At 33.0% G+C, this 26,058-nt stretch overlaps 1 protein-coding gene and 3 non-coding genes across 4 annotated transcripts in view; 2 read left to right on the forward strand and 2 right to left on the reverse strand.

The window, feature by feature from the left end:
* Positions 1-26,058, reverse strand: part of LOC123661403 (dynein axonemal heavy chain 10) — a 59,624-nt gene that overhangs the window by 15,929 nt on the left and 17,637 nt on the right. Inside the window, exons 27-62 of the mRNA XM_045596366.1 lie at positions 25,817-26,017; positions 25,409-25,700; positions 25,037-25,195; positions 24,456-24,692; positions 23,680-23,933; positions 23,344-23,492; positions 22,806-22,915; positions 21,929-22,107; positions 20,884-21,079; positions 20,706-20,803; positions 20,497-20,632; positions 20,325-20,411; positions 19,798-19,940; positions 19,171-19,349; positions 18,672-18,854; positions 18,478-18,603; positions 18,146-18,399; positions 17,875-18,063; positions 17,617-17,789; positions 16,903-17,068; positions 16,201-16,359; positions 15,112-15,206; positions 14,551-14,808; positions 14,085-14,244; positions 13,396-13,494; positions 11,589-11,712; positions 10,737-10,921; positions 9,084-9,176; positions 7,638-7,790; positions 7,000-7,155; positions 3,514-3,684; positions 2,992-3,180; positions 1,605-1,740; positions 1,228-1,322; positions 883-1,008; positions 263-440 (exon numbers count right to left, since the gene is read on the reverse strand). Coding sequence (XP_045452322.1) covers positions 263-440; positions 883-1,008; positions 1,228-1,322; positions 1,605-1,740; positions 2,992-3,180; positions 3,514-3,684; positions 7,000-7,155; positions 7,638-7,790; positions 9,084-9,176; positions 10,737-10,921; positions 11,589-11,712; positions 13,396-13,494; positions 14,085-14,244; positions 14,551-14,808; positions 15,112-15,206; positions 16,201-16,359; positions 16,903-17,068; positions 17,617-17,789; positions 17,875-18,063; positions 18,146-18,399; positions 18,478-18,603; positions 18,672-18,854; positions 19,171-19,349; positions 19,798-19,940; positions 20,325-20,411; positions 20,497-20,632; positions 20,706-20,803; positions 20,884-21,079; positions 21,929-22,107; positions 22,806-22,915; positions 23,344-23,492; positions 23,680-23,933; positions 24,456-24,692; positions 25,037-25,195; positions 25,409-25,700; positions 25,817-26,017 — 5,888 coding nt within the window. The remainder of the gene's footprint in view (positions 1-262; positions 441-882; positions 1,009-1,227; positions 1,323-1,604; positions 1,741-2,991; positions 3,181-3,513; positions 3,685-6,999; positions 7,156-7,637; positions 7,791-9,083; positions 9,177-10,736; positions 10,922-11,588; positions 11,713-13,395; positions 13,495-14,084; positions 14,245-14,550; positions 14,809-15,111; positions 15,207-16,200; positions 16,360-16,902; positions 17,069-17,616; positions 17,790-17,874; positions 18,064-18,145; positions 18,400-18,477; positions 18,604-18,671; positions 18,855-19,170; positions 19,350-19,797; positions 19,941-20,324; positions 20,412-20,496; positions 20,633-20,705; positions 20,804-20,883; positions 21,080-21,928; positions 22,108-22,805; positions 22,916-23,343; positions 23,493-23,679; positions 23,934-24,455; positions 24,693-25,036; positions 25,196-25,408; positions 25,701-25,816; positions 26,018-26,058) is intronic.
* On the reverse strand, positions 8,062-8,134 carry Trnaa-agc. Its single transcript has one exon. It is a non-coding gene; the product is annotated as a tRNA-Ala (tRNA).
* On the forward strand, positions 13,142-13,214 carry Trnaa-agc. The gene has a single exon. It is a non-coding gene; the product is annotated as a tRNA-Ala (tRNA).
* On the forward strand, positions 24,231-24,303 carry Trnaa-agc. Its single transcript has one exon. It is a non-coding gene; the product is annotated as a tRNA-Ala (tRNA).

Raw genomic sequence — 26,058 nt, forward strand, 5'->3', positions numbered from 1 at the left:
CTAACACAAGTCAAAAAATTCTTCAGACATTTCTTCATGCGCTTTTGATAAAAAAATTAGTAATTAATATATAAATGAAAACAAAAACAAAAACAATTTGTACCAATATGCTTAAAATGAGATTTACTAAAAAAAAAAAAAAAAAAAAACTGGCAAATCGTTTGCTGCCAGTAGTAACTGTTAAGAAGAAGTTGTAAAAAAAGCTCAGCATTGCGTTAGTTCAGTTAGTTTAAGGACGACTGAATTCATTAGTTATACTAACCTGCAGCGAAGGCAGCGAGGCGGCAGATGGACTTCTTCCCGGAGCCGCCGACACCGACGAGCATGAGGTGCCCGCGGTCGGTGCGCAGCACGCGGTGCGCTCGCGTCACGTGCTCCAGGCAGTCCTCGAACAGGACTACCGACAGCTTGCCCACGCGCTCGTTGTACTCATCGAGGATCTGCTCACGTCAGCGTTCAGTCACAATACAATACAATAAAATACAAATATACTTTATTGTAAAACCAAAAACAATACATGTAACATAAAAGAAAAAGAAACAAGCAAGAAAAAAAAATAATAATAATAACAAAAAAAGGAATGTACAAAGGCGGTCTTATCGCTAAAGAGCGATCTCTTCCAGACAACCTTTAGAAAAAGGACATGAATAAGAATAAAGCGTACATCACACAAGCGTCACATCGTACGAATATAAAAATTTTAAACCATTGAATCAGGTCCCTCGTGTTAAATGGGCATCTGAATTCGTTACTATTTTGGATATTAAATGTGGTGTTAGACTTTCGTTTTTTGTCTATATGAATATAATTAATATACTTGAAAACAAAGCTGAGCTTAGTCAGTCACTATTTAACAACATTTAGAAATAAGAAAGAAAATACCTCTTGAAATAGGAAATAAACTGCTTCATAATCCAACAGATCTTCGTAATATCTTATTTCTTCTTCATCCAGAGCATTGCGGTAGTCACCGAAAAGGAGAGGATCTCGTAGCACGTATTCTTCCAACTACAAATATCCATATTATAAGTCAGAGTTATATATTATACTTTTTTTTTGCTATTATACAAATGTGTACTCTTAAATGATACTAAACATTGCAGTAGTTATTAATTACTTTTTCGTTGCTACTTCATTTTATTAACCATGATCATTAAACTATAAAGTTTCTTTCACTGTTTAAATTGAATCTAGCACATTTTTTAATTTAATATAATAAAAGCTTACAGTCAGTTCTTTTTCAGCCTCGACTTCTTGTTCCTCTTCCACTTGCACATCCTGCTCTTCAGTCGTTTGTTGTTTTGGCTCGATTATCGCGAACTCTTCATAAAATGAAAAAAAAATAAATAAAGTTATATGCGATTTTTTTCACTATTTGATTTATTGAAAATTTTAAAAAATAAATAAAAAAATTTTCGAACCAAAAAAAATCTAAATTAGCAAACAATCTCGGCTTGAGAAATTTTAAATTAACTTTCATCAGGCAATATAAAAGTATAAAACATGAAAGTACAGTATAAAACATATAATGTCATCATTCATTATCAGGTTTAGATGTTTATGTACTATTTTATGAAGAACTATTGATCTGCGGTTTGCCTTACCATCTTCTTCTTCTTCCTCTCCGACCCGTTTCTCATCTTCCTCTGGCACAACGATCTCTTCTAGAACTACCGGTTCTTCTTCAGGAAAATATTTTGCGACATGTTCTTGAATGTGTCCACGCATCAACTCATTGTCCTATTGTTAAGTAAAAGGTAATGACTACGTATTATGATTATATACATAGAGATTTGTTTGTTAAGGAAAGTGAACGTTATGTATAAATTAGATGGCCTACTAGTATGTTTCTTTTTGTACACAGACTCAGCAGACGTCTATTTCCCTCTAATTTCCTAACATAACACTTTAAACTGTATACCTACTCTACATTTTTATCAAAAACTGCCTATTTCTAAACTATTACTGTGCATTGCACAGTAATAGTAGTAGTAGGGTGTAGGGTGACGTATAATGGGGTGTTCAACGTGGCGTCTTTTCATTTGATTTTACATTATCTCCTAAATAATGCGATCAAATTAATCTCTTTATAATTAAGTCTAATCGCAAACGGAGAAAAAAACGACTTCAATTACACCGACAAGTAACAAAACGTAAGTACACGAAAAAACAGTCAAGTAAATATACGTTATCAAAGATTACTCAAAAAGTAATCATCTCAATAAAATTTATAACATTTTTTTCCGTCTTGCTGTTAGTCTGTCATGTTTAATGTGATGGGTCACGTATCTTTTATGTTACTATCCTATTAACTTTAATTTTGTTTCATTTTTCAAGTCATTTTAATATCGGCTCTCAATACTGCCCTATTGTAAACAGTACTAAGATGATTGTATAGATAAGAACATCTATTATTGGCCTTATTATTGTTAATATTATTTGTACGATTTTATTTTTGTGTTATCCACACATTAGGGAATTCTAAACATTTTTTAATATAAAAATAGAACTGAATATAAAATCTTCATTTATTAAAAATTCTGACCTAACGGGTACATCGTTCCATAGCTTAATTGGCTAGAGCGCCGACACGGTCAGTCGGAGATGCAGGTTCGATCCCCGCTGGAACGGTCGATTTTTGATATGATAATAAAAAAAGTTGTTAATATTATGTTAAATTTTATATATATACGAATTGTAACGCTGTTAGTTTTCAAATAAAATAAATAAATAAAATTTAAATAGTCAACACAACAACATGTGACAACCATTAGTTTCCGATTAAATAAGAATAATTAAAATCAGTACACCCAGTAAAAAGTTACGCGGATATATGACACACAAAGAAAGTAAAACTTACGAAACTCTCTCCTCCTTCTCAACTTCCGTTCGCCTCATCCAATCACACTTTTCGCAACACTCTCGTCACCTATTCACCAGCTTACTTCCCAAGTCAAGCCTGCGTAAAGAAGTTTTACTTCAAAAATGAACCTGTAAACTGATGAGCCTGTCGCAGATGACGCGCGTGAACTCATTCCTCCAGCAGCGCACGACCGAGCGCTTTTCGCTGAAGAAGTTCGGATGCGTCAGACACAGACCGGCCGCCACTCGGGACAGGTCACGCAAGTTGAAAATGTAGTGGAACTTCGCGGGTGTGGGCGGCAACTCAACAATTATTATCTAAAAATTACAATCTTAAATTGATAATTGTGTAGGTATGGGTTAGCTAGTTTCATTTTAAAAAATAAATTTTGTTGTATTATGGATTTAGGCTACACAATAGATTTTGACACATAAGAGCGAAGCAGTTTCTAGTAAATTTTAAGCTTTGGCTAATTAAGTAAGTAGGTACATCTTTTTTCCAAGTAAAATTAAACGAAAATGTAACTTTATATACCATTCCAAGCTATTCGATTATTCGATTGCGTAATATAATATTTATACAGTCTTTTTTAATGTAGCGTTGTTCAGTAGCTTACTAAATATTAAACGTGAATAATTTTTATCTCTTACCTTATACAAGTCGAGGGTCATTTGAACAATTTTGTCTACAATGTCTTGAATTTCTTCTGGAAATATCGAGAAATGTCCTTTCAAGATTGAGACATAAATGTGGTTTAATGTCGTCTCCGACGGAAACTGCAGATTGTATACCGAGAACATCGAAATGAAACGAGGATCCACCTACAAATAAAGGACACAATTTCTTTTATCAATGTTTAAAAAAATTTATGACACTATTACAATGTGAAAATTTGGTTTATTCTACAAAATTGCGCAAATCTTACATCATTGAATGAAAAAAAAAAATGAAAAACAAAACCGATTCTCTGAATTTATTAAACTCGGATTCTGAAAATGATATTTATAGAAAATATTAAGTGTAAATAATTTAATATAATTGTATTTAAGAGTTTGAAATAATTATGTATCGTTTTTGAGAAATAAATCATAATTCAGTTGTTTCCATTTTTCTTGATAAGTGTCAACATTTAAATCTATAATATATAAAAGCGAAAGGTCACTCACTCATCACGAAATCTCCGAAACTATAACACCTACAAACTTGAAATTTGGCAGGTAGGCTCCTTATAGGACGTAGACATCCGCTAAGAACGGATTTTTCAAAACTCGACCCCTAAGGGGTTAAAACGGGGGTTGCAAGTTTGTATGAAAGTCCTATTTTTTTGAAGTAAGAGACTTGAAATTTAAAATGTATGCTCTATAGATGATGAGAAGGCGTCCAAATAATGTATCTTTAGAAATCAACTCCCTTTTGGGGTTAAAACGGGGGATGGTAGGTTGACTCCCTCATCACGAAATCTCCGGAACTATAACAGCTACAAACTTGAAATTTATCAAGTAGGCTTCTTATAGGGCGTAAACATCCGCTAAGAACTGATTTTATGAAACTCGACCCCTAAGGGAATAAAACGGGGGTTGGAAGTTTATATGAAAGTACTATGTTTTTGAAGTAAGAGACTTGAAATTTAAAATGTATGCTCCATTGATGGTGAGAAGGTGCCTAAATAATGTATCTTTAGAAATAAACGCCCTTTTGGGGTTAAAATGGGGGATGGTAGGTTGACTCACTCATCACGAAACCTCAGAAACTATAACAGCTACAAACTTGAAATTTTGCAGATAGGTTCCTTATAGGCCGTAAACATCCGTCGAGAACGGATTTTACGAAACTCGATCCCTAAGGGGATAAAACGGGGTTGGAAGTTTGTATGAGGGTCCTATGTTTTTGAATTAAGAGACTTGAAATTTAAAATATATGCTCTATAGACTTGAAATTTAAAATATATGTCGTAATGTATGGATCAGAATGTTGGGCAACAAAAGTGACGGATGAAAGAAGAGTGCACGCAGCCGAGATGAGAATGTAAGATGGATGTGTGGAGTAACGAGGAAAGATCGGATTAGAAATGAGTATATAAGGGTAAGTTTGAAAGTAGCACCCGTGACAGAGAAAATGAGGAGCAATAGGTTAGCGTGGTATGGGCATGTAATGAGGAGGGATGAATGCTATGTCGGTAAAAGAATGTTAGGGATGAATGTCGAAGGACGAAGAGCGATCGGCAGACCGAAAAAGCGATGGATAGATTGTGTGAGTGAGGATATGAGAAAGAAAGGAGTAAGCGCTGAAGTGACGAATAATAGAGAGGAATGGAAGAGGAAAACATGTTGTGCCGACGCTACATAAGTGGGATAAGGGCAGGAAGATGATGATGCTCTATAGATGGTGAGGAGTTGTCCAAATAATGCATCGTAATCTATATATATATATAAGAGAAAGGTCACTAACTCACTTATCACGAGAACTGAAAAACTACTGGATGGTCTATCCATCCAGGTTGCACAAAGATAAAATTTGGCAGGGAGGTAGAATATAGTTAGCAGACGTCCGCTAAGAACGGATTTTACGATATTTCACCGCTAAGGGTATTTAATTGGGGTTGATAGTTTGTATGAAACATATACAGCCTGAAAATAAAACTAAAAATGTGGTGTATAGAGAGGTTTTAATTAAAATAACTATTAAATTATACTAAATTGTGCCTTTTAAAAAGTTACTCAGTTTGATAAGCATTTCAAGTGACTGAATAAAAAAATAATTTGCGTTAAACAATAATCACATATCTTCATAACCACGCGGACGTAGTCGCGGGCAACAGTTAGTGTATTATAAAACCAAGTCCCCAAAAGTGTATGTGATCGATTCGCTCAAAATCTACTGAACGGATTTTCATGCGGTTTCACCATTGGAGAGAGGGCTCCACCATTGGCAAGAGGAAGGTTTACGGAACGGCTAAGCCGATTTTGATGAGAGTTTCACTGGAAGTTTGCCGGGAAAACTTTGTGGCATACTAATTTCAACGCGGGCGAAGCCGCGGGCACAGCTAGTAAATAATATATGTCGTACTGTTTTTTAGGATATTGTTTTTAAAACCTAAAATACTGTTTTACTTCAAAGGTCTTAATGTAAAAAATAGAAACCTAACTTTTAAAAAAATTCTGTAGATACATGAATACCTCTGTTCGTTCGATTTACATATTTAGCAAAACTTTGCTGATTGCATTGTAGAAACAGTGCGCACATTGAGAAAAAAACTAAAGTTTACAGAGAAACAAACGCATAATTTCTCGAGATAATGTACCATGAACTATGAATTATGGTTTGCATTTCATAAAGTTACAATGCTGATTATTTATTGTTATTTTTAATTTGTACATAAAGTATTGTTTGGAATTACTTCGCTTTTGTTTGCAAAATTATTACAGTTCGTACGATTGTTACATTCAGATATGCCGTTGAGCTTACGAAAAATATTTTGAATCAATTTTATAGTTGGGATAAAGAATAGACAGCATTGGAGCGAAATGTGTGATTTTTTTAATTATAGTTGAAGATTAGATCAGATTACCTAACCAATGGATGATGAGTGGTTGTTGTGGAAGACGGTAGTAGTTATCTGTCATGAATATCGTTGTTTTTCAACTATAAGGGAAGTAATCTAATATTTTAACGGAAACTCTTCCTGTAGTAAAAATATAAGTAAAACATAAGTTAAAATATTATTAATTTGAAACAACTTTTTAATTTTAATATCGTATGATTATTTTATTCTAAACAGTTAAAAGTTATTTATTTCAAGAGTTTTAATTACTCGATCACTAAACTGAACAATAAACAGAAAAAAAAATATTTTCCAATTTGCAGATATATCTTTCTATTGATTCACAATATACTAATTGCAAATACGCGAGCCATTGATTCTAGAGAATATGGTTCAGATTACAAAAAAAAAAAAAAAAAAAAAAAACTAAAAACAACTACTAATTGACGCTGTCTAAATATGGACCTGTTCCTGTGAATTAATATTTTTATATCATGAAGAGAAAATTTTCAGGAATTTAAGTATTATCAATACTCTAACACTTTAGTTCTAAAAATATATTATGTTCGTTTATTCAATATGGTTGAAAATTTACATCATTTCTGCCACCACCCGCTTTTCCCATTGCAGCGAGAAATCCTATGTCCTTAAGGTTCTTCCAATTGAGATCTTTTCCTCGATCGTAGAAGCCTTTCCTTTCAAAGAGCAACTTCAAAAGGGCTATTGGTTGTTGAGTTCCATATGTATCCACCTGAGAAGATTAGGAATACCGGTAGAACTTTGAAGATTAATACTTTCAAATGCTTAGTGATGAAAAATCGTGTATCTTATATTTTTTCATACCATAAATTGAGATTTATATTATTTTGCAAGGAGTAAAGTCCAAAAAAACTTCAGGCATTGCATGACGCGTTCAAAATTTCGCTAATCCAATTATGAATAGCACGGTGAAAATGTCTATACCAATATTTTTATTGAGTAAATACCTAATAATATATTAACCAGCAAGGATAAAAGTATGAATATAAAATAGTCCTATTTCATTCTAACTAATAAACTATAACTTTTTAGTTCACAGTTGTAATCTGTTGTATTGTGGACTTTGATATTGAAAAAAATATATATCACAATCAAATTTGTTGAAACCATTATACGTGACATAGCTTTAGGAACCGGTATAATACGCTCTAAGTGCTATAATAAAACATGAGCTGATAAAATTGTAATAATTACTATGGGCATGTTCATATCATCAATGAAGACGAGCATCTTTTTGCCGACTGGAGGTCCAAAGGTGTCTTTCGTCCTCTTTTCGACCACCGACTCCAAATTCCTCTGCACGTCCATTGACGATGTTCGAGATGAGAAGTTCATCTGTTGAATTATCTACAAGAAAAGTTTTTTTTTTTTTTATAAAATTTACATTATGGTTTTTAGTTCGAAAGAATATTTTGTATAGTAAGGTTAAAAATTATTTGAATATATTTTTTAAAGTAATTGTATGATAAGAATGACTGGTCTATTTTGTAGCTGAACATTATCTATTTATTTATTTAAAAAAAATGGATTTAATTACTTTTTGTATTTTAAACTTGTTTTCTATTATCGAAACTACCTCACAAGTGAAATACGATATAATTAAAAAAACAAAAAGTATTGGAGGCGCCGGGTATCGATCCCGGTACCTCTCGCATGCTAAGCGAGCGCTCTACCATCTGAGCTACGCCCCCCGACACAAGAATGTTTTAAATTAAGCACTTGTTTCTTCTAGTGCGGTAAAAGTATAGGCTGTTTTGATTTCGAAACAATATTGACCGCAAAACACGTAAAAATTACACGACGACACGACGAGTGACACGACAAAAATTATAAATATAATTAAATTTAATTAATTTTTTGTTTGTACATTAAACATATCATTATTTATTATATTCCAGTTGATACATTTATGAATAGGATTAAATTTTATTAGATTAGCATATTAATAAAAATTTTATAGTTTATTAATGATTTTATCGAAAAGTACGATAACACAAGCATATTTCTTATTTTAAATTTTCAAATAATGATTAAATTCGTATCCGAACGGATTAGATTCTTGAATATCCGTACGTATACTAATTTTAAGCCTTTGTGTCATGTTTAAGCTTATCTAAAGAAGAAAACAAATTAATTATTATTATTTTTGTGATTATCTTTATAACTTCGTCCAAAGTGTACGTTTTAATAAATAAACGTATGTATATATATATATATATATATATATATATATATATATATATATATATATATATATATATATATATATTATTTCTAATTTAATCGAAAGCCGATGTTTATCATGTGGTCACGTTTAAATTTCATCGAGATCTGATTACAACTTTTAGAGTAATCTTTGATAATGCGTATTTACTTGACTATTTTTTAATTGAAGTCGGTTTTTCTTCGTTTGCCTGCAAACACAATTATTTTGATACTCGAGTCACTTTCAAACAATGTAGGTGGCTTTGTAACGATTAGAAAGAATTTTTAAATATCGGTTCAGAGTTTTTTTATGAATACTTCAAGTATAACCGTTTTAAGCAAGGGTTTTACAAACAAAAGACAAATTTTTGTTATAACATAATTTATTCGCAAGAACATATAACACACAATAAAAATAAGTAAGGTCCCACTTACATATTTGTCAGCTGGCAAACCTCGTAGGTAGTTAAATATAATAGCTGTTTTTGAAGTTCCGGTGTCACCAACAAGCAGCACTGGTCTTTCCACCTGATATTTTATGTGAATATTCAGAAAATATTTATTTGCAAAGGTTTTTGATACAAGAATTTCAAAAACTCATAATCCTAGACCTCTAGATTATTTTTAAATTATATAACATCATTCATGTTTTTTGCTAGTGTTTAAATAAGTTTATACATTACATAGGACATAAATATCTGTATAAATCCTTACTAATATTATCAATGTGAAAGTAACTCTGTCTGTTTGTCTGTCTGTCGCGCTTTCACGCCACTCTACTGAACCGATTTGGATGAATTTTGGTACACAGATAGTCTAGAGCCTGAGAAAGGACATAGGCTACTTTTTAATGTGGAAAAAGGGGTGTAAGGGATTGAAAGGTGGGGATGAAAAGTTGTATGGACGTATCGTCATTTTTAGAGCTAAAAGCTTGAAACTTTAGGCTTTTAGGCTGTTGTAGATAAATATGACATTGAAAGTTTGTAAATGTTTTACCCTCAAGGGTGTAAAATAACAATTGGATTCCCTAGAGCATGAAAGATGAATTGTATAGAAATATGTAAGTTTTATGTGAATGTTTTATAACTTTGGGACAAGAGACAAAATATTAGAGATATTCTGATGTCCAAAATAAACCAAAAGATAAATCCAAAAATTGTTGTCCAATGTCACTATTCCAAGCTAACGAAGTCGCGGACATAGCTAGCAATGTATAAGTAGTACCTAGTAGTTGTAGTAGTAGTAGAAATGCTGAAACTATCGAAGGTGGAAACATGTTTGGACAGTTGTTACATATATATTGTGACGTAGCGACACACTGACAAGTGATTTTTTTCTATTCGACTTCTAAAAAGTGGAATATATGTAAATAGTATAGTAAGAATTTTAGTACAAAAAAAAAACTATGACAATGACTAGGTACGAATTATTTCAATTTTCGTTATAATTCAATTTTCATGTAATTTATTCAATTGGATGGCATTCGAGTGGATGAGCAAGAAATACTATAACGAGTAGCACATACAAAGCATAAAGAACGATTTTCAGATTTATCAATTAAAATTCACACTTCAACTATGTTTATTAAGCAATAAACATATTGAACAATAAAAATTTGATCGCATATTACCTGGGTGAACACAATATTTAAGGCATAAAATCAGATGATTGGACGTAATTCAAAACTTTTACTCCAACTTTCTACATTTTAATGACACACATATTTAATGTTGGATTTAATTTAAATCATTAATTTTTATTTTCGACACAAGCATTTTATAATACGCTAACTCATAAAAGTGAAACTTTACAGTAGACTTACTAAGGGAAAAACTTTGAATTAAACGCTTCTTTGAAATTTGGTATCCTTGATAGTTAATTTATTCATTGCGATTTCACGTTTTTTTAAAATATCATTTTATGCAACTTCGAATTAAAAAAAATAACTAAAATTCGAGTTAGTGTAGTATAAATTGATGGTGTCGGTTTGTTCAAACAAAACAACTTGTCGATATTTAATCGCAAATGACTTCACCACATATTACATTATACAGTAAAACATATACAGTAAAATTATTATCTACTTACGCTCTCCATAATCTTGATGAGCCAGGTCATCCGCAGCGTGTCGACGGTGGGAACGAGGATGGATGAGAACTTGAGCTGCCTGTTGTGTTCGTACTGCGGTACAAGCCACTCCCATGCCTCCCATGTCTTAGTCGTTAGTTCAAGACAGTAGTCGTACAATGAGGGGAATCCCATGGGAAAGTGTTCTGAATAGACATATATAAACTATGTCAAAAGCGAGCGCGGAAAAATAGTATCGTATTAAAAGGAACATTGGAGTGCAGTCCAACACGATCAGATACTGCAAAGAAGATCAGTAGATACACTTATAACAATTATAACTAAATACGTTTCTTTATAATCCTAACAGTTATCGCAAGAAATGATTTTAAAATAAATTTAAATATCTTCAACATACATACACTGTTGTCTGTTCTTACGGTAAGGAACTTAATGCTTGTGTTGTAGGTAACAGCCAACTGGTATAGTCACATATTATTATTTTGTTTCGATAAACATTCATACAGATAATACATATATAAATAAAATATATATTACACCCAGACACGGGGTGGGAATCGAACCCGCAACCTCGGAGTATCGAGAGTTGATATTACATGCTCGTATGTCTGTAAACCACTTCAGTTGGATAGACTTGGAGAATACAATAATAGCATATCGATATAGTATCTTTTAGGGATCTTTTGATATGTCGACTATCTTAAATTTATTTGTTTTTATTTAACGTAAGTAATTATCATTAATATTCGGTCACATTTTTTTGACAGCTAATTTTATAAACTAACTATATTCCATCAACATTCTAACATGTGTTTATGATAAATTTTAGAAGAGTTAAAAATAATAACTCACTGGTAGTAGCTTTTTTTTCAGTAGTGTCTTCGACTAACATCATCGGGCAGGCTTTCTTTACATAATTGTCGAAGTCAAATCTGCCGTTGTCCACGATTGCAGCTCCGAGACTATTGTACATCGACTAAAGTGAAAAATAAAATATTTTAAAGTGAAATAATACCGATATTTACCTAATATATACCATTGAATTAACTACCTCAATTTTAAATATGTTTTTTGCAGTGCCCCGCTTATAGCCACAAAATGAAACGGGAGTAAATATTTAAATAGCGAGAACTATCAGCGCGGCTCGTTAGTTTAAATTTAAATAATCGTGTTAAAATTCATAAGGATTTTAAACTTTTTAGGGTTCCGTACCTCAAAAGGAAAAACGGAACCCCTATTGGATCACTTTGTTGTCCGTCTGTCTGTCAAAACCCTTTTTCTCATGAACGCGTGGAGATATCAAGCTGAAATTTATATAAAGTACTCAGGTCTACAGTCTCTTGGAGCTGTGTAAAAATCGAATTTTTAAGCCAACATAATCATAAGATAAAGCCGTTTATGGTGCAAATATTCAACAGTAGCAAGGGAATAAAAACCTACAGGGTATTCCCGTGAACCCAGAACAGATAAAGGAAAAATTACGAAAAAGATACATTTTTATTTAAATCATATATTATAATTATATTTTTAATAATTTTTGGAACACTCGGCGTGCTAGTCCGACTCGCACTTGGCCGGTTTTTTTTTTAATATTAATTATCTTTATTTAAATTTTCATAGCTTTTATTGTACAAACGTTTTGAATAAAAGATATGAAGTCGTGAGATTTATAATAAAATGTTTTACATTTTGTATTTGACCAGCTGTTTTGAATTTTTATTTCATTTTCATGTCCCTATGAGTGAAAGAGGATGAACGAACAATGAACACTGTTATCGTTGATGTAAATACTTAGTAAAAATATTGTGTATCTATGTGTAAACTTTTGATACAACGAAATTAAGTAGCTGATAATAACTTGGGTACACCAAAGATACCACAACTCACAACAAGAAAACAACAACACTTTATCATTTTGGTAATATTTAATGTCGCAGAAAATATCGGTAGCTTAAAAGCCGAATATTATTTTCTGCTTGGTACGAGGGAGGTACCGGGATCAATACCTAGTACCTCCATCAATTTTTCATTCCATATTAATTTTAAATTTTTAGTTATACTATTAAGATGTAATGTACAAAATATAATCAAGTGGGTGTCGTAAGAGGCGACTAAGGGATAACACAGTTCCACTACCACCTTGGAACTTAAAAAGCCGACGGATGACGGGATAACCATCCAACTGCTGGTTTTGAAAAACACAGGCCGAAGATGTGCAGCAGCGTCTTCGGTGCGAAAAAGCCAGCCCTGCGGTCACCAACCCGCCTGCCCAGCGTTGTGACTATGGGCAAAACACATGAGTTCACGCCATTTTTGGCGTGAGCTTGTGGAGGCCTATGTACAGTAGTGGACTGCGAAAGGCTGATGTGATGATGTGATGTACAAAATATGTTTAAGATTACATCGGGGGCGTAGCTCAGATGGTAGAGCGCTCGCTTAGCATGCGAGAGGTACCGGGATCGATACCCGGCGCCTCCAGTATTTTATTTTTTATTACATTACTATACTTAGGATAGATCTTAGAGAATAGAGCGTACAGCGTCGTAATAATTTATAAGTGATTATCATTTATAATTTTTGTAATGTATTTAGTGGTTATGCTGCAAAGCTACTGCTGCTAAATATTCTCGTCGAGAATACATATGGCTTTATTACGTACCACCATAAACACACACTCAACGACAGTTCTGTCAATTTCTTCATTAGTATCTTCTCTATTGGGCAGAAGACCGCTTATCATGTAGCAAAGTTGCATAACCTGTACAACACAATACAAAACACAGTTAATACAATATCAATAATATTATGAGGAACAATAACGGTTTCAAACAATGTAATTAAAAGGTGTTATACCAAGCAATATAAGATATTGCTTGCATGTAAAGTATAGATACATAACACAAGGATAATATAAGGTATATTTCTTTATACTATAAAGGTATCAAAGTGTTTGGACGCCTACAACACCAAAAGCATTGCAAGCACTTTCCCGACTATATTATACCCGACACTTTCTTGGAGCTCTGGCCACCTCACTCACTACAGAAACACAATGCTTCTTGAGAGAAGTATTATTTAAATATCTTCGGTAAGGTTAAGGTACTTCCCCAGTCAAGCTGCTCAAGGCTTGAGCATGCTCAAAATTTATTTGCAGTGGAATGCCTGTTGGGTGGTATTGATTTATTATGTAAGAACAAAATGAACAATAATACCATCACAATATCCTCAAAAATACTTGTGATATTGTGGAAAATATTACAACGATACATAGTTGTGTAGCTTTTCATCAAAGACCCTGAAAAGTTATTCCAAATTTAATTTTCTTGGCTCTATAAATTGCAAAAGTACCAAATTGAGTGGTGTCTGCGGCACGATGGTTTTAAGCGGCGTCTGCTGCTGCAGTCCGAACATCCCGAACACTATATAGTTGATGGCACCCGCCACGTAATGATCAAATAACCCCGCGAGCTGCTCACGCTCCTCCTCGTTACTACGCCCTCGGAGCCACCTAACATAAATGAGAGCTAAAATGTTATCGTTCGTAGCTTATACAAAGTTTTAAGATTTGTTTTAAATAGAGTGAATAATTTATGTTAGTGGCAAGGTGGTTAAGGTGGCATTCACTAAAGTACTGCCCTGAACCAGGAAAAGCATTTTAGTTCAGAGGTAAGTAACTTCGGACCCGTAGCTGTGCTATCAGTCAGTGATAAGTTATTTTAGACTGTGTTACATGGATTTAATAAGTGTTTAGGTAGAGAGCCAACTGTAGGATGCACAATACAGCTTTCAAAATAATAGCGCATCATTAAATTACCTTTCCCAATAAGGCTGATAACCAAGATTTTTTGGATCCACAAACACCATTCCGGCTCTCGAAACGGTCGCAGGAGACGCATAATTAAGGTCCCCGACCTCGAACAGTAATGCACAATATGGCGCTAGCCTGATCCGTTCCCCGTTAGCGAGAGTTAAAAGCTTGTTGTCGTCCATTACTGAATTCATGTTCTCGATCCATAGTGCGTCCACATCACCATCGAACAGGGAATATCGACGCTCGTCTTTGTCTGCAGGTCTAATAACAATATATATTTGAAAGACATACGTGAGCGCCGCATTATATCTATTATTGTTGTATTTAGTTTTGTCATATATAAAAAAAGATATATACTTAAACTTTGCTTCAGTTACTACATATACTATTACATTATATTTCTGTCTTGTAAATTTTCCGGAACATGAAAATCTCTTAGAAATTTTTTATCTTGTTGACGACACATCAAAATCCATCATATAATTTAAATTATATTACTTGTTCAAGAAAAATAAGTGTACACGGAAGTAACTTGATAGCTATGTTACGTTCCTAAGGCTTTACCTGTTCATTTCTCGGAATATTTTCGAATAAAGCCCGTCAGTCCAATCTCTGGTTACAGGATCGAGAACGCCATACAATTCTACCACCGAACAAGCCTGTATCATAAAACTTAATATCAGTAAAAATAAATTGCTTTTCTATGATAACACCAAGATTAAAAAAAAGTTTGCATAAATTACTCTTAAAACAAACTCTTATATATTTTATGTTTATAGCCTATTTTTGTATTACGTGCACATCGTATAAGACGAGACCTTATGGAGAACACAACAATTATTACGTACAAAGAAAACTTTTGCGATAAATAATGGGTCTCCATTTAAATCGACCGTTCTTAAAAATGACTTCCATTAGTGTAATCTACTGCGTCCAGACTGAGTGGTTTTTGATGTAATGCTGCCTCCCAAAAGACGGAGAGTCTTTTTAAAAAAATTTTTATTATTTACTTCTTTAAAAACATTTTTAAAATATATATTTTTTACAGTAATAAGCCTCAACCTAATAAAAAAAAAATTATAACTTATAGGTTTTATTTGTTTAAATGTAAGTAATAGAATACAAGTCTTGCAGTGAGTATATGTTTTGTAATCCGTCTTAATATTACAATTACAGAAATCGGCTATCTCATATCAATAAATAAAATTACTTTATTTATTTAGGGTTGTCTAACCCCATGTCAATTTATAGAAACCAAAAAAATATTAATACCACTACTGTAGACTACTACTTTAATCGACTTCCTAATAAGGAGGAGGTTCTAAATTCGACTGTATTTTTATATATGTTATCTCAGAACTTTTTACTGGGTGGACCGATTTTGATGATCTTTTTTTAAGCGCCACTGCTTATCATGTGGTTCCATTTAAATTGGTCGATATTTGATAACTACTTTTTGAGTAATCTTTGAAAACGCGTATTTACTTGACCATTATTTCGTCTACCCCCGTTGTATGAGTTGTCGATGTAATATTGTATAATAATATATAATACAAGTTAACACTCATATGATATTATAAACTAGAAGTAATAGCAGTAGAACTAGTTATAGTGTAAATTAGTATTGTGATGTATTTTTTATATCCTTCTTACTTTCGGATTAAGAATAGTAAGCTTGGTGGGTAGTCCGAGGTTGGTCTGCGCTTTAACAAGCGTCTGTAGAATGACGGTCTTCCCCCCTCCGGTCGGCCCCACTAACATTGTGCAGTGCCTAGTCATCATTGTCTCATATAGCTGCACTACTTTGTCTACCTGTTTTTAAAAAAAATAATAATTTTAATGTTCATACGATATAACGGCTTGTCACAAAATTTACCTACGTAGATAAATAATCTCGATCTAATTGATTTTAACTTTTATAATTTTATTATTAATTAAATACGAGTACTTGAATATCACGACAAGCTTTTTTATCTTGTAAATTGTGTAATGACGTTACATGTTGATGATGATGTAGTCAAAGTTTAATAAAAAAGTTTATTTTGTTCTTTTAAAAAAACTAACTTTTTACTTATTTAAAAAAAAATAAGATTGGCTTGTTAGATATTGAAAAAAAAACCATCCAATAACGCGTATCGCGTGTATTAAAATTTTTCAAAACTTTCAAAGACATACGTTTTTTTTTAATACTAATATATTAATATAAAATAAAATTGAATTTTTCAACTGCTTCTCTATCGAGAGAGGGTTCTCTTCATTTTATTTTCATATAAATATATTTTGGTTTTAATCTAAATAAATAAATAAAAAAGCTTAATGTGATGAAACGTTCATAAAAATGTTAGAAAACAATACCTGATGAGGAAGAACAATGTATCCGTCTTTTTCCAAAACTTCTACAACAGCGGTGTTGAAGTCCGGATACCCGACCCGGGGACACTCCAGCCCGGGGAAGAGATCTTTTATAAGACCAAGGAACAAGGGCACATCTTCGAAAACGAATTTTGGATGATTCATATCTCTATAAAATATTTTTATTCGTATTATCATTAATATCACAGTTTAGAAAAATACGAAAATAATAAAAATAATAGTAATAATAATGAAACGAAGAGCAGATAGTGTGACAAATGTATGAAAGCTTTAGTACTAAATGGCCCATACAAAATATGATGTCCTTTACGACTACTACCAACATAGCCTTACTTAGAATAAGTAAGCTGAAAAATTTAGCGTGACAATTTTTTAATTTGTTCATCTTAATTATCCGAAATAGAGATAAGCTTACTTTTGGTGTAAAACTTCCTTACGCACACTTAACTTGGGGAGTAAGCTGGTGAATACGTGACGAGAGCGTTACAAAAAGTGTGATTGGACGAGGCAAACGGAGCAAGAGAGAGAGGTGCGAGCACACATTTTCTTTCTCTCTTTCTCTCTTAGCCAGTTGTCGTATATTTAAGACACCTATTGTGCACGCCTATTGCTAAAGAAATTTTACTTCAGTCGTGTGGTCTTAAGCACACTCGTTCATTAATACTTCTTTGGGATGTACAAACTATCAATCATTACCTCAGAGCTCTCATCAGCACCATTATTTCACTAAGTCCAGGTGAGTCTCGTCTCAATTTCCCCGCCATCCGCAACACTGCTGTCAGAGCTCTCAACCCCCAGTCATAATGGGATTGCTTAGATAATTGTTCCCGAGCTACTTTGTATAGAACTGTCATTTTTTTGGCTAGCACCTAAAAGCATTTGAAATTCTCAAGTAGTAAAGAACTCCAACGGAGGACATCCTCATACATATAAACAGAAAAAGGAGTAATTTACCTTAGCGGTAAGGAAGCCGTCGGAGAATAGAGATATTTGGCAGATCATTTCCAGATCAGGCAAAATACACACGACAGGTCGGAAGAGTGCTTTTACGGATTCTGGGAGTTCCGTGCGTCCAGCATAGCCAGGATTCATAGTAATAAATATACCTACTTTGCTGTCCATTGCAATTTCTTGACCTTCAAACTTATAAGAACGAACTATGAGAGTGATGCATTTATACATTTAAGTCAAATAACAATATTGTATACGATAAAAAGTATCTTACTGTAAATCGCTTTAGTTTCATCAATAGCGCACTTCGAATGCACTGCAGTTGCGTAGATATGACGGATAAAACAGATATATCAATACGGTTGAATTCATCGAAACATCCCCAAGCACCGCATTGACACAGTCCAGCCAGTATTTGACCAACAGCTCGGAAGTCCATACCTTCGCCACAGTTTGTGACCACGCATAATAGACCAAGGGCTTTGGCTAAGTCTTTTGTCGTTTCCGTTTTACCCGTACCAGCCGGACCTAATAAGACAAATTTCAAATCAACAGCCCTAAAAATTGTAACCTATAATTCGTTGTAATACACAATTTTGTTGTTACCTGCCGGTGCACCTCCAAGTTGCATAGTAAGTGCTTGTGTAATAGTAAGATATATTCGATCCGTCAAAGGGGTAATAACAAGACGACCATTGAGCCCCATATATTCATATCCATATTCAAATAACCCTATAAAAACCTCATTTAGTTTCATTCGTTATAGTAATTGATACATTACAGAGGTAGTTTAGTCATACCCGTGCATTGTTTTATCCAAATATTGTCGTCTTTTTTCACCCAATAGAACCTAAGTTGACTTTCCCACTCGAACTCGGCTGCTTCTGTGACGTTGTCTCGTACAAAGCCTTCAATAATGTCGCGAGCGTGCACGTCTATTGTTGTTATCGTACGGAATTTTAAACGATCGTTCGGTGACAAATCTGGATTATTACAACAAAAAATCAATGGTTACTTTGTATTTATGGTCTGATAGAAAAAATAGTTTTTAGAAAATTGATAAATCATAATCATAATCCTAAATATATAGTTCACCTATTATATAATTAATTACTTTCCGAGTAAAAAAATATGCTCCGTTTCTATTATTAAATATAACCAATGTCTATGTGCCCATAAATTATTATACTATTATAATTTTTATTTTATTACTATACAGCAATAAATAATTTATTGTCATAAAAAATATAATAATAATTATGCGAATATTGTCAAAATAACCAGATTTTTATCGATTACCTTGTCTGACTTTAACCACTAAACCATCCAATTGTTCGTTTTGTTGTTGTAAATGTTCTTTCATGGCTCGTTTATTTCCATTCCTGATTCGTACGAACGTTTCCTCCGTCTCAGCGGTCCACCACACACCGTTAGCAGCCAGACACACCATACCTTGATACTCCATAATCCATTCAGTCCTAAAGAAATATGATCATATTATAACTCTAATCTTGTAAGTCTGATCGTCAAATTAGGATTTTTCGAAATTCAATTGTAGTGAACAAAACAAAATATTAAAAAAATAATAGGAAACGCACCTGAGTGGTCGTTTCTGGTTATCAGTTATTAGGATTTAAAGCAAAAACTGTCGGTCAGCGTAATTCATTATCCGTCGTTGGATACTAAGTACTTTAGTATCAAACAGTTACTTCATATTTTACAGTAGGTATATTTTTTATTTTTTTAATAATTGTGTTTGCTCACAAACGAAAAAAACCAACTTCAACTACATCATACAACACAAGTTGACGAAAAAATAGTCAAGTAAATACGCGTTATCAAAGATTATGATGAATGAGCCTACTCGAGTAAAATTTTATTTCGAATACTAAAACCGTTAATGGCATTAATTAGTAATTATTGTACCTGGGAATTCTCCAATTTTTACCATAATAGAATATAGCTTTCTTGGTAATAAACTTATTGGTACTGCGCATTTCATTTAAAACCAAATTCATCCAGTCTTCTACTCTTCCCTCCGTGTATACGACGTAACGAAAATCCATTACCTAAAACACCAGTTCATGAATCATTACATAGTATAAAAAAAAGTCGCTTCCCGCTGTCTGTATGCTTAGATCTTTCAAACTACGCAACGGATTTTGATGCGGTTTTCTTTAGTAATATAGAATATAATTCATGTATAATATAGTAGAGGAACACTGATCGGTTTGGAGGTTTCCAATGTGATGTCGTAAAAAACACATATTTTGAGCTTACATTGCAAATATTTATTTTATATTTAGTATAAGCGTTGCACCCTTGCGAAGCCGGGTGGATCGCTAGTAATATATAAATTTTAGTTGGTCCAATCAAAATAATATTAAGCTGCTTACTGCAGAAAGAAAAAAAAGCAAACACAATTGACTAAAAAAGCAGAAGATTTACTTTACCTCTCCTTCAGCAGAAATCATTTTGGCTGCTACAGGGCGATTAGTATGGTCCACGTATAGATCTAGTGCTCTTATGTTATCAAACATCTAGGAAGTAAACAAAATATTAATAATAAGCATTTTTAGGCAAAAATAAGAAAAATTATTAAATTTATAATTGATTAATTGAGACCTTAATCATGTGTTCCTGAACACAACTACATTCACTGCTACCCAGAATAGATAATAATTCATCCGTTGAAATAAAGAAAAATCTTGGAAATATTCTTCTTTTCGAGTCTAAGTAATCATTGAGGGACTTCTGACATCTGTAAAAGAGGTTTATTAAAATGGAATTTAAAAAAAAAAACAAGATAGGCAACATTTTGCTACTGCACTTACTTCTGGAGGCCAAGACCCAAGTTTATAAATTCTTCCAATCTGCCACTAATAGTGCAACAGTCTACAACGTTCAATCGTTTTGCAGTATCCAGCATTATCTGTGAAAATAGTTTATTATATATATTATGTATGTATGTTTACATAAGTCTAATCTATTCTTAAGTTTTTTATAGTTTACCTTTCTGAAGAACTTATCAATGTCATCAAATTTCTTCGCTTCATCAGGCAGCTGCGTACGGATATCCCCGCCTACGAAGATCCCTTCAAGGTACAGCCATTTCCGCTGTGTCGCAAACCATTCCTCTATCACCTCGGATATGAGGGCTAAGCGACGTTCCCAGGTTTGTACCACTTTGAGGAATGGTCCTATGAATCTAGAATATTATTATAAATTTTATTATATTGACTCATAAAGATATGACTACGATAGCGTTTAGTGTAAGCCCACATCTATACTATCTAACTAATATGTATTATAAAGCTGATGAATTCGTTTGTTTATTTAAGCTTTTAAAGCTAAACGCTTATCTTAGGAACTATACGTCCGAATTAAAGAAATTTTGTTATTAAATACTCCATTACCGAAGAAAACTATAGATATAGACTATATAATATTACACTACAACCAATAGGAGATGAGCATTAATAAAAAGATGTTACGAAAATTAGAAAAATTATATTCTTTTTTGAGAGCTTCCGCTGTGTGTGCTGCGTAAAAGCTACCCAAAAATGATGTATCACGGAATCGATTGTCATCAAAAGAGCTCTAAACAAGTTCGTGACAGCATGTCTCTCATTTAAGATTAACTCATATAACCCTTTTATATTTTATTTGATCTAAAATAATGCATGATTTGCTAAGGTGTTTTTATATATATGATTTAAATTCTTATCCAAATAAATATTTTATTCATTACAAGTATTTCTTATTGAACAAAACTGTCCTTGACATGTCATTGTCCTTGAATCATTTTTGACTTTCTAGTCAAAAACAACTTCTTAAAAAAATCTTATATACATTTTTATATAAAAAAAAAGATAGTAGTTGAACCTACAAGTTCTAGTTACACTTACGAAAACTACTAACGCTTATATTATTTTTAAAGTTTTATAAACAGGAATTAGTAAATTAATCATTCCCATCATTCAATGAAATATATCACACAAAACATACATAGTGAAACTTATCTAATACGCAATACAGTTGCTATTTCAGTACTAACTGCGAGGCTGCCATGCTCTGTAACGCCATGGCGTCATCGTCCAACTTGACAACGATTTCATCGCAAGGATTAAGCGTGTAACCGCGGTCCTCACCACGAGCAAAGTGTCGTGATACAGTGAAAGCCATCCCCGCCCATGTCTCCTGCACTTCTCGCACACCTCGTTCAATTGCCAGTTCCTTTTATAAAAAAATATTTATGATAACAGTGTTTGCTCGCAAAAAAAAGACTACTTCAATTACATCGAGAAGTAAGTAAACGTAGGTAGGCGACAAAAATGTCAAGTAAATATGCGTTATCAAATTTAAATGATACCACAAAACAAGCATCAGCTTTCGATTAAAATAAGAATCATCCAAATCGGTATATCCCGTAAAAAGCTATGCGGTATAATACAACGTAATTCCATGAAAAATTGTCAAGTAAATACGCATTATTAGATATAGCTCGAAAAGTACTTGTTAGATCGCAATTAAATTTAAATGGGACCACATGACACGCAACACCTTTCGAATAAAAAAAAAATGATCAAAATGCATTTAAAAAAATACAGTCGAATTGAGAATCTCTTCCTTTTTTGGAAGTCGGTTAAAAATGGAAAGAACCTGAATCATTATATATATAGCACTCAACAGGCTTAATAGCCATGTGTATTAGGCAACTGATAGTTTAATTGAATAATCCCATTCAATCACATACCTAGTTTTGAATTTGAATCATCACAGAACTTAAAAAGGGTAAGGTTAACTTAATCCCCGACTTACAATTTGCGTAAGTTGTAAGTTTAATAAGTATGTTTCTTGGCTATCGCGTCACTGGTACCTTTTTTTACAAAATATTTTTAATAATTTATTGAGAAAGGACACATATATTTTACCTTTATAGCGTGGTTGACAATTTCTTCAGCGACATCCTGATATTTATGTAATTCCATTGCAAACATGTTTTCCAAAGTAAAGCGATCAGGTGACATGTCAAACTCCTGACCTGTTAAATCATCATGGAAAATAAGTTCATACAGAACCTAAACAGCTTGTGAACGAAATGCTATTGCGCTATAGCTTTTATGTAGCAAAGTAGAGTAAAGGCTTAAAACAGGATAACGGATAGTTTCACTATCAAGAGAAGCGAACATTATTATTTTTTATAGCACTGGGTTGAAATGCTTTTTGGACATTTTAATTATTCTCCGTGAAATGATTGATGAGTGATTTACAATTTGAATGTTGTCTTTACTTATCTGGGCTTCCCAGATAGGTAAAGACAACATTCAGATTGGAAACAAACATTTTTAAATACAAACATTCGCTCAAAGCTCTAATCAAGATCGTATCCACCATATCTGCTACATGGAACGAAAGTTCAATATAATATGTAGTTCCCACCTGGCAAAAATTGGTGCATTTATACTTTACCCGTTTTGGCCATCAATTCCTTCCAATGTCGTTCACGCATGGCTTCATTTTTCAAAGAAACCATTAAGGGAACTACGTTTTTGAATTGTTTCATCTTCAAATCTAGCATCAATCCTGTACTTATCAATCGGACTGCTTTTGGCAATTTTCTTGAAAAAAGAAAACGTGAAATTTATTCGTGCACTTATTGAATTTGGCTAGGCTTTAGATTAAGAACTGTCATTTTGAAGTTAGATAGGTTAGGGTTATTTTTTTTTTTGTAACGAAATTATAATTCGACGGTTCTTAATCTAAAGCCTTACCTTGAATTTAAAACAAATAATTCAATTTATATACCTATATTCTTTGAAAAACTGTTCAATGCCATCAACCAATGCTTGTGGATTAAGATTAACCCAAAGAGTTTTAGCCCAAGTCTCGCGAGCATTCTTCTGTGCTTTATATATTTTATAAATCTGCTCCATAGCTTGGAAGTCAGTCTTTGCTCGGTTGAAACTGGAGAAGTCTGCAAGGGGATTATCAAAGAGCTGCTCCGCAGCTTGAAGGACCTTCTTACGTGATTCCAACTCGTCGAAATATTTTCCATATTCCTATACAGCAATTTAACATCAACATTATAAGTTTATTAAAATAAACAAAAAAATCGTATGAAGAGAATCCTTGAGCACTGCGCTGTGAAATGTCTTTTAATTATTATTTTTTTAAATTACCATGCGTGACTTTGCATAATATCTTAAAATTTAAATGTAAAATGAATTTCTTGTGACATTCATTTCTGATATTTTAGTAAATTACCGTAAATAATTATACGTTATAATAGGAAGGATAAAATGTCACATATTTCTATGCACCCGTATGTAAGCGTTAATTAAAACGCGAATCGTGCAGGGGGCGTAGCTCAGATGGTAGAGCGCTCGCTTAGCATGCGAGAGGTACCGGGATCGATACCCGGCGCCTCCAAACTTATTTTTTAATGAAACGTATTTATTATTTAATTGAAATATAATTTTTACCACGAATTTTATTCCTCAACTTATTTTCCATCAAATTGTAGAGTACTGAGAAAGTGTGAGAGAGCGAGAGAATAAAATGAAAGCAATACAACTTCTTACTTCCATGAGCAACAATCCTCTATCCATATCGTCTCCAACTGTTGCCGGTCCTTCAGTGTCGAACTTTTCAACGAAGTCGTCTAACTCCTTGAGGAAATTAGCAATTTCAACAACATTTAGTTTCGAGAACTTCTCTTTTGTCTGTTCGAGGTTGCTGCCGCGGAAGAGCGAAGTTTGATACAGACTACCCCAAGACGTTTCAAGGTTTTTAGCGAAATCGATGTCACCGTCTGATACCTAAAATATTGAGTAATTCTACTAAGTATGAAACGATCATTTAAATGAAAAAACGATGTGTAAATGGCCATGTTGTAAAGCTAAGAAACACATGCAGCGATTCATTTTTCTTTTCATGATTAATAATAAAAAGAAATGTGCAAAATAATAATAAGATTTTCGATAGATACTAGCGATGTGTAGCAGTAATATATTCATTCTTTGTACATTTAAAAAAGTTGTTTTGATTAAAATATACGCACCATCAGAACTCATAATGCGTTGGACACAATTAATAAAATAAAATAAAACATAAATTAAACAATGTAATTAAAATATGTAGGTACGTCAAATATCAAACTCACATCAATACCGTGTTGTCGTAACATATGAAATATCTCCTGCATGTTCCTAAACTTCACTTCAGCTGTGATCGTCAGTTGCTGTACTTGTGTAATGGTTGCCATCACGAGTTTGAAGTCTTCCAATCCTTTTATGTTCATGTTCATTGTCATTCGAAGAGACTGGTATATTTAGGTGTGATTACATATACATTTTGTATTTAATAATTAATACATACATTAATACATATTGTATTTTATCAATTTGCTTTATAAAATTTAGGTTATTAAGTATTTTTTTTAGTATATTACAGATATTCCTCTGATGCATGCAAAACCAGCGTTTATTATAATGACAGATAAAAAAAAATAAAGATAATAAACTTAAAAAAATACCTCGATTTGATTCTTCAAATCGTACATATTCATTCTTGTTTTCGATGCGACACATTGACCGAGTATATCTTTCCACTCTTGTGCGTGTCCTTGCACTTGTTGTATTATGGGTCGCAAATTAACCCTTACGGCTCCAATATCCACGAATTTCACATGAGCATTTAAATCTGATATAATGTCTTCGAAAAAGAAAAACTTTTCATCGTATTTGTGTATCTGGTCATGTTTTTGAACATATTTTTCACAGGAAAGATGCTTGTCAAACGCCCAAAGATGCTGATACTTCTGCCATCTAACAAGATAAGAAAACATACAGAAGAAATATTTATTTTTCGTAACTAATACTATTGTTGCTTGGTTATATAATTATTATAAATTCTAGTATTATGATCTATCTATACAACTCACTTTTGAATGTAAGAATAGATGTCCTGTGTTAGACGATAAATGGTATCTTGTATGAGCAGCGTGACATCGTTGATAGAAACCACTCGGAGGATATCCTCGAAATAGGAAAAGACATAAAACTCATTCCCTGTGACTTCAGCGATCCTCTGAGGTGGACATGGGAGACATGTTTTCTTCATCCAGCGAGGAAACGTGGTTAATCTAAAAATATACGATTCTTGTTTAAATTGTTTACGTTAGTT

The sequence above is a fragment of the Melitaea cinxia genome, chromosome 17 (assembly GCF_905220565.1).
Source record: "Melitaea cinxia chromosome 17, ilMelCinx1.1, whole genome shotgun sequence".
Taxonomy (NCBI): domain Eukaryota; kingdom Metazoa; phylum Arthropoda; class Insecta; order Lepidoptera; family Nymphalidae; genus Melitaea; species Melitaea cinxia.